The 12,874-nt window shown below is 39.0% G+C and overlaps 1 protein-coding gene across 2 annotated transcripts in view; it reads left to right on the forward strand.

The window, feature by feature from the left end:
- The first annotated feature begins 599 nt into the window (after positions 1-599).
- The window catches only part of ncan (neurocan), a 90,817-nt gene continuing 78,542 nt past the window's right edge, over positions 600-12,874 (forward strand). The window contains exons 1-2 of one of the 2 annotated variants that reach the window (XM_012954667.2): positions 600-976; positions 1,372-1,454. In XM_012954667.2, coding sequence (XP_012810121.1) covers positions 1,444-1,454 — 11 coding nt within the window. In that variant the 5' untranslated portion in view covers positions 600-976; positions 1,372-1,443. The remainder of the gene's footprint in view (positions 977-1,371; positions 1,455-12,874) is intronic. The other variant, XM_002936332.3, reaches the window with a different exon arrangement.

Genomic DNA, 12,874 nt, shown 5'->3' on the forward strand with positions numbered 1-12,874 from the left:
TCTGCGTTATCTGATTTCTGTGTTATCTGATTTTTAAGCCTTTATAGTGTTCTAATTATATGCCTCAACTAATTTTTCTTATTTGTATTTAATTACCTTTCTTGCAATCCATTAAAGATCTCCAAAGATCACTTATGTCTCTCCTTTACTATTCACTTCTCACACAACATTCTCCTTCCTCTCCTTCTCATTTGCGCTACTGTCAAAGCCCATTTTTTGTATCCCCTACAAGCTTCCATTCCTTTTCATTCTCTGCTCATGATACTTTTACCTGCACACTTCAGGAAGCTTCTAAATCCCTCAAGAATACAGAACACACATGGTTAATTGACACAATCTGCTGCGGCTGGTTCATATCCTGCTAAGATCACTGGAGTGCTGCAGAAGGCATATTACTCTCAAATAATTAGCCATTTCTCTAACCTGTCACACACATTTCCATGATAACACAAACCCTGCAGTGCACCAACTGGACAGAAGACTAGTTGTGGTTATAAAGGGTGCAGATAATCCCCCACGCATGCTCATTCAAGGCATCCTCCCCTCTCACCCACCTCCAATAAGGGACTGTAAAAGAGAGCAGTTCTTTCTCTTATTCTATTGATCCCTGATGGAATTGTCATTGGTTAGAGGGAAGGCTGAGGGGTCCTGAAAGTTCAGCCCCTAACCTTTTATCCTACCCCCCACTCATACACTAGTGTGTGGATGTGTCAGGGCACTGAGGATGTAGTGACGCTGTATTTCTGAATTATGCACACACCTCTTGTAAAGACTGGCTTTCCTGCAGCTTCTCTCATCTCTGGTACCTTATTAGACCTGGATGCATACCCTTCCTCTTGGTTTATAATATAACCCATCCATTACTGTATCTCTCCAACGCTGTAAGCCTCTCTCTTTGTGAACACCACCAGCTATACAGAGGCTTAATTAATGCATTCCAACAGACTTTAATCATGGATCTTCAGCATCCAAGCAGGTAATACAAAAACCTTTTCTCTTCCCATTTATGGGATTGTGTTAATAGGTACCCTTGTTAATGCCTAGCCTATTCCTTTTTATTTGGGATTACTGTTGAATAAGTGCTTGCAATTCTTTTAAAACCCTTTCTGTGTCCATTGATGCATTGCTAGTTCAAAGATGCTTTAATAGGATTCTGTTGAATAACTGCGATATTATAAAGTGGAGTAGGTTTCAGGTAATCCCCTTATAGTTTTATTACTAGTAAAGCTTTTAAACAGAACAGCAAGCTAAGGATTTGGATGTTTTATTTTCTATATTTAGTCTGACACCTATAAGAAAAATATCATTGCAAATCAGTCATTAGTAATTTAATCTTATTATTATAATGCCGTTTACTTACTTGTATTTCAGAACCATGTGGTGATTTATAAAAGTCTCATAAAAGGAGAGTCAGGAAAGGGTGTCTTTCTAACTTATTAAGCAATGTTCCAACTGTAAGTAGTTATGGCAGGTTATGTACCTAAACATTTTTTCTTTCAATCACTGCAGTAATGAAGGCACCATTGAATGTACACGTTAATGAACCTATTTACTCTAATGATCATTTAAAGCTTTCATTAAGGGCAGGGAGATGTGAGGGTTTCTGGCTTGTCACATTGTATTTGGATAGCAAGATATCCCCTTTCTCCTGTTTCAGTGTTAAGGATGCAGGGAAATGCTGGCAGGATAAGGGTTAACCTTGTGCAGGATTAACGGTTTAGGCTCCTCATTGGTCTTCAGTAATACTCTGCAACACAAAGGAGTTCAAATTCTTTTTTCCTTGGTAATTGACATTTCATTCTGAGATGTCTGTTTAGAATATATAAGCTGACTTCACATTTAGCAAGATAGAGTGTACACACATGTATGCCATTTTTATGCATTAAGAGTCTGGGGAGAAAGCCATTCAGCAGAAAACCAATATCATTTGCATTTGTCACTCTGTCTTTTCTTCATGTGGAGCAGGTGGGACATTAAAATCCCATTGGCAGTCCTACTAAAATTAATAGGGGGGTTAGAAGAAATAGGAACTACAGAACTGAAGTGGCCCATTATAATAGCATATGGGAATTAGGTATACCAACATGTCTTAACGGCCAGACTGCTTGGAGGGATTGGAAATGGAATTTATCTCTGACATATTGAATTGAGTATACTTCTGTTTATTAAATTGTGTATCTTTCCATGAATATGTTAGTAAAAACTCAAAACACTGCCTACACTCTGTGTATCTAAGTAGTTAGCTATCTATCTATCTATCTATCTATCTATCTATCTATCATCTATCTGTCTATCCATTATCTATCTGTCCATTATCTATCTATCTATCTATCTATCTATCTATCTATCTATCTATCTATCTATCTATCTATCTATCTATCTATCTATCTCTCTATCTATCATCTATCTATCTATCTATCTATCTATCTATCTATCATCTATTATCTCTGTATCCATTATTTTTTGTATTTAGGTCTATGTATTTATCTTTTCTGTCTTTTTTCCCTTCTCTGTATATTTGTATCTATCTATCTGTCTATATATCTTTCTACCTATCACGAGAACAAGAGACAAAGATAACAGATAAATAATAGCAGATAGATAGATAGTTCTGTCTTCTATAATCTATCTGTTATCTTTGTCTCTTGTTCTTGTGCTATCTGTAAATCTGTGTTTCACCATCTAACACCTTTTCTTATCTCTCGCTCTTTCTGTGTGTGCTTAACTGTGTTTTGTTATCCACATACTGGAAGGTATTATGCCTCTGTGTGAACACATGTGAATATAGCATATAGATTTAGTTCTGAAGCCTTGGAACTTACTCCTGAAAGAAAAACCTTGATTTTCTTGCTTTCTGTTATGTATATAATTATGCTAAGTGCATTGTGTGGTACCACATGTATTATACAGACACATGTTCCTACCCTTACTTTTCATTCCACCTTCTGTCTGTCCATTCACACAGATTTTTTAATAGTCACTAAAACCCTGTTTTTGTGAGTAACACTGAATAACAAACCTTGCATTTTTCATTTATGAACTGAATATACATATTAAAACATATATGTATATCCCCTCTCAATACAAGCCTTTACAATTGGGTTTTTATTTGAAGTTTGCCCGATCTAACAGTATATTGATTTTTTCTTTCAAAAGGATACAAACACACACAACTGGTAACTCACAGGTTGATTTACTTGTAATATGATCGGTGAGCTTATGGGTCAAGGTTCCGAATTAGTTGTGAAATGGCCGAACATCTTAATGGACAGGTTTTCCTGATCCAATCTGCTGCCACTTTGGTCAGATGACTTGATTACATGGGAAGAGGGATGTTGTATTACATTTGTAACTTCCTGTTGGCCAGTGACCCCACACACACATTAATGGGATAAGTTGGCCGCCTGAACTCTTTGTTTGGATCGAATGACTATCATAGGATAGCATTATGCTCACCAAATTGTTGGCCAAGAGCCAAGCCTTTGGGGATATGGTCATTTATATGAAAAAACACAAATAGATTAGAAACACTGGATAACCATTTAATTCTGTGCATGTGTCCAGCATAAGTCACTGCCCTCTGGGTGAATGAGGCTATGGTTTGATTCCTAATGATAACTGTGTACCTTATCAGTTGGCTTGAAAGTCACTTTGAGAAATGTTATCTAGAAACATCATCATGTTTTGTCACTGCAGGTTTTCTAAGGAACAGTACCAGCAATAAAATAGCAGATTGCTTTCTGCTGAAAAAAAAAATGAGAATCACAACAAGTATGTCAAGCCTGCATGAATGCCAGCTGAGAAATCCATCTTGAATTGTAGGTTTAGTTCCCATAAGAAAAAGGTACTAAAAAGTACTTGCACTCCTGTATTACTACTGGGGCTATGGTAAATGAGGCTAGCACAAGTCCAGCATGGCATTCCTTCCAATGGGAAACAAACCATAGTGGGTAATGGCCTTTGGATTGCATAAGTGGTGATTACAATACCCAGTGTGCCATTGCCCTTAATCTCTGTATACTTCAGCACTGAGTATGAATATTAAGCTCAGTGAGCAGGGGCTATTCATGTCTGATCCAGCATTCAATTTGATCTAAAATGACTTACTTTATATTATGTATATACAAAATTATGCGTATCTCAATTTCTTGTGCATATACATGTACTAACACAACATCTAAGAGGGTTTTTCTCATGAATCTGCCTTATGGTGTGTTCACGTTGGAAGCCATGGAAAATTATCAGGGGAGGCACAAGGGCTCTGTGATGTATTGTATTCCAGCTGTGCAGGGATAACCCTCTGACAGTAGCTCGGTTGTTGTGTAATGCAAGGAATAAATTGCTCTGCAGTATGGTCTATTTCTAAATTTGGCTTTACTGGAAAGTGATAGACTTTCCCAAGGTAGTGATTCTGAACTTATTTTAGATGAGTTCAGATTATTTAAGATTATTTAAGATTTCATCAAAACTGTTTCAGCTCAATTCTTGGCTTACTGTAGATCCTTATGAATGAAATAATCTACCTATCTATCAGGCCAAATACAGCACGCATATGACTGGATAGCTTAAAAAAATATAATGCAAAAAAGGAAGGTTTATTACTCAATGTTTTAGTCTCACGAAGAGCCCCGTCTATGTAGTGTAAATATTTTTGGGCCGTGTGCCCCTCAAATGCAGAAAGGGTTAACTGGAATGTCCCCCACTCCCTAGCTTCAAGTGATGAATGAGATGAGCTGATTTTAGCAAAATAGAAGAGTGAATTAATGCGACTGACCCCACAGTATACTGGATGTACACAAGGACAAAGGAGTTCGGCTATTACTTATTATAGGACTAATTTAACAAAAGAACTGACACTTAAAAAAATGCCCTTTTCAGTAATTCTACATCCAGACCATTGTTTGCTTTACAATCTGATAAATTTATTGTTAAACATTTAATGACTTGCATATCTATTAAGTAAATAGCCCCTTGCACTCTGTTTAACATAGGCCTTATTGACCCTAGTAACATTACTAAGGCCCAGAGGCTGGGGATGATCAGGAAACCTAATTAGACTAGCTGCATTTTAACTTTTAGAATCTTGCCATCTGTGCTTTGACATCTGTATGAGCATGTCATTGTATAGTTAGAACAGCCCCTACTTTCAGGGTCATAGACTTCTTAAGAGGTAAGGGCACTTGGAACATTACTGTGCCTTGGTACAGGACCCTGGCAGATATGACATTATTAAAATGTACCAGTATACTGAAGCCAGACGCTCCCTTTCTAGAATAAAGGTTTTGAGAGAGAAGGGCAAATACAGCTGCTCTGGAACATACAAAAGACAGAGACTTAAGGTGCTATACCAGGCACATTTGCACAAAGTATCTAACTAATTGTCCAGGGGGCTGAACAGATGGATCCTGTATAAGGGACCATAACTGGTATATGTGTTGGGGCTGAACAGCAGTAAGTGAATGGGATCTGTGGTTCCTCTTTACTTTCTATCTGCCAATAAACTGTTCACTGGTACATATGGTTCATCAAGATTAGATATTCAAAGATGGCTGATCCACAAACCAACCTATATCCATAGTACATTGATATTGTTGGAATTGTCAACCTGCTATACAGGTGCCATCCAGCTTTAAAGGCTACGCTACCCAAAAACTGTTTATTTTACTTTTTTTTTACTTTTAATAGACTTTCCAAGGTATAAGATTTTTAGTGAACTGTGGTGTCATTTTAGCTGAAAACTGTATCTGTTTATTCCTTTCTGTTCTCTAGGTCTGACTCTTAAAACAATGTAACAGATGTCAGGTGGCTTTGATCAGCTGGTATGCAACATTGTTTCAGGAGGCTGAAGAGCAAAGAATGTAAACAGACATATATTGCTTTTAAAGTCAATTACAGTTACAAATAACTATTGAACCATTGAACATTCTTAAGGCTGATGTCCCATGGAGCGATTGAGTTGCCCCTGATAGATCCCTGCTATCGCGGGCGACTAACCACTATTACAAGGCTTTCCACCGGCAACAATGGGAGTCGCTGGTGGAAAGCCCTTCTAATCCAAAGCAGGGGCGGGCCGAGCCGACCAGGCGCCCTAGGCAACCCGGTCGGCCACCTCTCCCCTGCGCATCGCTTCGTATTGCACCCCCCGACCCCCCCCTTTTGTGTTTGGTGCGCATGCGCAGTTTGGCGCGCGGGGGGGTGCGATACGAAGCGCAACGAAGCACAGACTAGAGAAGTGGGCAGGAGAGGCTTCTGTCTGGCGCCCCCCAATCGCCTCTTCTGCTTACCCCTAGTTCCGGCCCTGATCCAAAGTCGCACAAAGTTGCCTGCAGGAGGAAACTTTGCATGACAGGTTACTGAAGTGACAGGTTACTGAAGCGACAGGTTACTGAAGCGATGCGAAGGGCTTTCCACCGGTGACTCCTATTGTTGTCAGTGGAATGCCTTTTCGGTCCATGGGTGCAAAATGTTGCCTATATTTATCCCAGGCTGGTGCTGGGAAGATTTACAATCTGTTTGCTGGGGAAATAGATTTTGGAGGTGGGGGTCTCTTTAAGCTGGCTATATATGGGCTGATACTAGCTAACAACCCAAATGTTCCACACCAAGGTGAAAGCTTATTTTACAGAACCCAAACAAAGGCCTTTCAAACCAATATCTTGTTGGGAATGAGACAGATATAAATTAGGCTGGTTTAAAATTGTTGGGCAATTGTCTGAACAGAGGTAATTTTACCACTACATGGGCAGCAAAATTAGATCTGTACTTTTGGTGACTAAACCAAATGAGTTAAATGTGTATGACCGGGCTGTACCAGGGCCAGAACTAAGGGTAGGCAGAAGAGGCCTGCCTAGGGCACAACAATGAGGGTCAGCACCAGGCAGGTACATGTCCTGCCTACCCCTCATAAGTGCTCTCTTTCCCCTGTGGCTTGTCTAGCGCGGCAAACCCTTCACCCCCCCCTCCCCACAATGCAAAGTCTTTGTGCGAACGTCCCGGCGTGCGTTCCTGTGCTACTTCAGACATGCATGCATGTGGGGGGTGCTAGGTTGCAGGGGTAAGGTGTCCTGCCAGGTTACCAAGGGAACCTAGTTGCCTTTGCCCACCCCTGGACTGTACTATTTTATGGGGCAAGTATGTTATTAGGCCACACTGTTCTATGTTCATTTACAGCTTTCATAACATAAAAAGGTCTTTGTTAGCACAGATTTTGTACATGCAAACATTTCATATTTTGAAATCTGTTTAATTAAAGCGCCAATTAAAGTGTACTGTATGTTTAATAAACCTATTCTACAAGTTCTAGACTGTATGCCAGAGCAAATGATTGTACTCTAAAAAATGTTCGATTGAAGGTCAATCAGTAAAATTGAGCAGATTCCAACATGTACATGTCAGGATCAGGATCAGATGTATTAAAAAACTACAGCTAGAGTGGATTTTTTAAAATATGTAATTTGTATTTTAAGCTTCAAAAAAGGACAATAAGAAGCAGCACTAGAACATTTAAGATCCTAGAGGTAGAGAGAAGTCCTAAAGACACAAGATAGTCTATGTGACTATGATAATGTTTTTGATACTGTTGTGTGTTTTTAATTTTCATCACAATAAAGACTAATAATGATATTTCTCCTGTACTAGTCGGAAGGAAAACTACTACTCTATACATGTACTTTATATGAGCAATGTCATGGATGCTAATTGTGATGAGTGAAAATTTTCTGCCATGAAAAAACACCCATAAAGTCAATGGCCGCAAAAAGAAGCATGGTAAAGAAAAAAAAAAGTTGCAATGAGAAAACATCCAGTGGGGCCGATTCACTAAATGTCGATATCGCTTATCGCATGCTTTTTTGCGTGAAAAAGCATGCAATAAATAAATACCAATTCATCAAAGTAATTTTGCATTGCATTAATTGGCGAATAGAAATAGTACCTAACACATGATTTACAAAAGCATATGAAGCGTTACACACACTAAATATCGCATTAGTCTGTGCAAAGATTAACACCTACTTGGGGTAGGCGGTACTTAAAGAAAATTGTGGTTCGTGAGCTTTTGGCAACACATCATGGAGTTTACAGTGGGATTTTTTCAAGTATATGTTGGCCCTAGAGTGATGCATCCTCCAGTTTGCAGGGAAACGGTCATTTTCAGAACAGTAGTTTTCAGAAAGTAATGGTTATGTGCGTAATATTGTGCGCTAATATCGCACGCGGTGAAATATATTGTGCGTGACAGGAAATAACGCATGCAGTGGGCAATAACACAAGAAAATCTCTCATCGCGAGTTAAATAACGCAAAAAACATTGCGTCTTAATTATGACGCCTGTCCTTTTAGTGAATCTAGTGTTAAGTCGCAAAAAATAAGAAGCAATAAAATTTTTAACACATGCTATAAATAGTGCTCATTTTATCTACCTTTAGTGAATTGGCTCCTTTGACTCTTGTGAGTTTAAAATTTTTGCTGTTTCGTGCATTGTTCAGCAAAGTGACACAGGTCAGATACAATCATCCCAATATTTAGAAATCATTTCAAGGGACAGGTTGTTGCAGGGCTTTTGCACCAAATCAGAACTTGACCCATATTAGTCAACACCTACCATTCATGGCAAGGGTGAGAGTTATGGTTATACCAGTACCACAATGTTATAGCACCCATTTTCAATAACTACATGCACAATAGGACAGGCACTGAGCGATTGCCCTCTGGAACTTAGGGGCAGCTGGCAACTATGCAATATATATTTTTAAAACTCAGAAAATGACTGAAAAGCTATTAAGATAAGACAGAGCTCATGATTCCCTTTTGGCTATATGATAACATTACAATACACCTGTATCTTTTATTCCTCTTTTTTTCTATTAATTTTAGGTAACAGCAGGATTTTTTTCTCTCCCTTTATTAGAAATAACACCAGATTCATTCTCCAGAGACCCTTTTTATTGGTGGTTTCTGTCCTGAAAAGAAAATCATTGACCACAAATGAGATTTTTCTAGAAATACACATATTTGGCACTGTTGTGCTTGTTTGTGGGTGCATTGTTAAACTTATTAATGCTAAAAATGGGTTAAAATGGTTAGATATGGTGTAGATATGAAATATCACAAGAGATGAGCAGGAATTTCCATGGCAACAAATCTATAGAAACAGATTTCTGCACTGTGAGCAGTGCTGTAAAATCCTTCAAGAGCTGCACTTGTTATTTTCCAGAAAGCATCACAAGGGTTAATTGCCTGGTTGCCCATGACTGTAAATTCCTGAAGTTCAAAGGGTTAATCATGCGCATTGGTTGGAAGTTTCAAGCCCTCTTCCCGGCAGTCAGAATTTCCTAGCTTTCCCTTGCCATCATAATTGTTTTCTGTTTTTCTCACCTTCTATAAACAAGTGCACTTATCTACATATAGTACTTAACTGTTAGGGGCCTCAGGGCAATATGAAAAACTGAGAAAAAAACATTCAGCCCTTTTGCATTTATACAATCTGGATCAGCATGTGAATAGTCAATTCGATAAAGATTCACTCATTCAGTCACCCTGCAAAATAAGTCGCTCTTTACATGTATGCCCAACTTATAAGTCATAGGGAATCAAAAAAAATGCACATTTTTACATACATGATAACATAGTAAGTTAGGTTGAAAAAAGACACATGTCCATCAAGTCTGATCCAGAAGAAGGCATAAAAACCTATTTGAGGCCTCTCTAATTTGTTAAAGAGGGGGACAAAATTCCTTCCTTTTCCATTCTTAAAAAAAAAAAAAAAAAAAAATTTATTTGGGATTTAATGTTCACTAAGGGGCCTTGCATCAAAACCTTTTTGCCAGGCATGTTATGATTGTGGACTGAACCCTCTGGTACTATAAAGCTGCATACAAATCTAGGATCAGGTGTACGTAGGGTGTCATGAAATAAGGAAAAAGGAAGGAAGCAGATACACTGTTTGCATCCAGAAATAGGCATAATTAAGTAGGCTAGAGGCCTGGTATAAAAGAGACTGATTTTCACTAGAGGACAAAAAAGGTTTATAACAGGCAAGATCAAACAACAGAGCTAAGACAAACAAGTTGAAGTGTGGTTAGAAGTAGGAACTGTTACTAAAACTAATAAAATAGCACACAGAGAATGCCAAGATAAAACTCCTATACCATGGTTACCTTCATTTGTGCATGCAGAATTATTGTGCTGAAACAAGAAAAAGCTTTTTCCAGAACTGTTGCCACAAAATAGGCCATTGTATACTGTATTCTTAAGGTTTTCTTTTAATGGAACTAGGGGCCCTATCCCTCCTTCATTAAATTTTTCTGTCGGTATTTAGCTGGCCATACACTCACCGATAATATCGTACGAAACCCCGTTTTTGTCAAGTCGGCGAGTCAACCGATATCACAGGATGCTGCTGATATCGGTCGACTCACCGATCGGCCAGGTTAAAAGATTTTGATCAGGCGCCATAGAAGGCGCCTGAGCAAAATCTGTCTTCGGGGCTGAATCGGCAGACGGAGGTAGAAATCCTATTGTTTCTACCTCCTTATCTGCCGTTTCAGCCCTAAATGGTTAGTGGCGGGTTGTACGATCTTTCATGTGATGGTCGCATGAAAGATCTAAAATCGCCACGTGTGTGGCCACCTTAAGGCAGGTAGAGTTCTACCAGACTGATCCAGACTCACAAATAATGAAATGCTATTTATAATTTCAGAGGAGGCATTTCAACTAGTGGGAAACAAAAAGCCAACCTGCGCCCAACCCTAATTCACCTGATCATAAACCACACCCGGCCCAGCAAGCCACCTCAAGTTACAGACCTGTCCCATTTCTGACATCATGAAGGGAGCACACAGAGCAGCTCGCGCCTATAAATAAAGGCTGCTGGAGGCAGAAGCAGGGCCTCTAATTTCTTCTTTGTGTGGGCACGCATGTGCACAACAATTTATTGTGTGTGCTGGTCTCAAAATTTGTGTGTGATGCACAAGCACATAGCTTAGAGGTAACATTGCATCTCAACTATGGGTTTTGGCCTATATAATGGTGGTAAATTTTGCACCACTCCAACAGGCGCTTTAATATTGCACATTGTGATGTTTAGGTTTGTTTGCATCCAGCTGAGGACATTTCTGCTCTCCAGCACCATTCACACATTCTTTTTGCTTTAAAAAAAATCAATTCTAGTGGTTATAGAGAAAGTTACTGTGCAGAATAACATTTGCAAGATGTTCGACTGCTGTTAAATTCTAGAGTTGGGAGTAGTGACCTTTTTGTTCTACTGCAATCTATTCTCCTGATAAAGTACCTTTTTGCTGTCTCCTACATATTTGCTGTTAAACAACAACTGACCTCTGGGAAATGGAAGTGAGAAAGCAGTGTAAGACGTAAACAGAGGGTGACAAAATGGCCTCTATCTCTATGTGAGATCCTTGGAAAATATCACCCTGAACTGCTAATGGCTTTTAGCAAATAATTACTCAGATATAGTGCAGTATATTTAGCTGTGCTGAATCTTGCGCCAGACAGAAAAAGCTAATAAACTAGCAATGTACACATGCTGCAACCTTTGTATTTATTTTAAAACAACCATAAGTGCACAGGCTCCACCTTTGACTCTGCACACTATATGGCACACACAGTGTTTTTTAGCTCTCTGTGTAACATTAGAAATCATAATATTGGGAATCTACAGGTTGCTTAGCACTTAGATTGTGTGCACAGTGGGAAGGGACCTCCACTTCTCATTGTAATACTTGTCACACAAACTGTGAATAGCTTATTATAAGCGTATTATTTATTTATTTACCCTGTTGAAGCACTCACCCTATGCCTGTTCAAATTCATTCAGAGCGACATTACATGCAAGGCTCTCTAGGCTTCTGCTTAGGGCACTATCAATACCAGACAGTCCCATTTGTACTAGGTAAATTAGTTCTGGAAGAAAAATAAGTGGTGTAGAACACACATTTCAGCTTGCTAGTATAGTCCAGGTAGTTTGCCTATCCAGGGCCTCACTTGGTCATAATTTAGCTTTGAATTAAAATACTATGAATAAAAATGTGCATTTATGCATACAAAACTATAGTGCTGATTGGAGTACAACCATTGGTTAATTATGCTTGATCAGAGCATTATTGCACCTAAACTGATATCCAGGATGTTTTTTCCCCATTCTTACAAGATCTTACAAAGGTCTTATGGTGGCCATACACGGGCCGATTGTAGCTGCTGATATTGGTCCCTTAGACCGATTCGGCAGCTTATCGGCCCGTGTAGAGGCAGGAACGAGGGGAATGCTGACTGATATCTGGCCTGAAATTGGCCAGATATCGATCAGGCAGGTTAAAAGATTTAGTCAGCTCATTAATGCGGTCCCCGAAGCGGTTGCCCCATTGCTGCCATTATAATTCGATCATTTGGTCTCAGGGCCAAATGATCGAATTTGCCTACATTTTTCCCCATATTGCCCACCCGTAGGTGGGGATATCGGGAGAATATACGCTCACTTAGCGACCTCGCCAAGAGAGCGGATCTTCACATGTATGGGCACCTTTCGATACTACAGAAAGGATGAGGGTGGACAGTTATCTCACTTACTGAACAACCTGTAAACCTGTAAACCTGTAAATCTGTAAACAGTTTGAGTAACTACTGTTCATATACATATGTACATAGGTTTGAGATCGTTTTATCTGGAAACCCAATGTCCAGATATTTCTGAGTTACAGGAAAGTTATCTCCCACAGAGTCCATTTTAAGCAAGTAAATACTTTTTCTCTGTAATAAACCCATTTTAGTGGCAAAATAATTATACTGCATTTATTTAATATTTACATGTTTTTAGTAGATTTAAGGTCTGATGATACAATTATAAAAAAAGCCCAAACCT

This window comes from Xenopus tropicalis, chromosome 1 (assembly GCF_000004195.4).
Source record: "Xenopus tropicalis strain Nigerian chromosome 1, UCB_Xtro_10.0, whole genome shotgun sequence".
NCBI lineage: Eukaryota > Metazoa > Chordata > Amphibia > Anura > Pipidae > Xenopus > Xenopus tropicalis.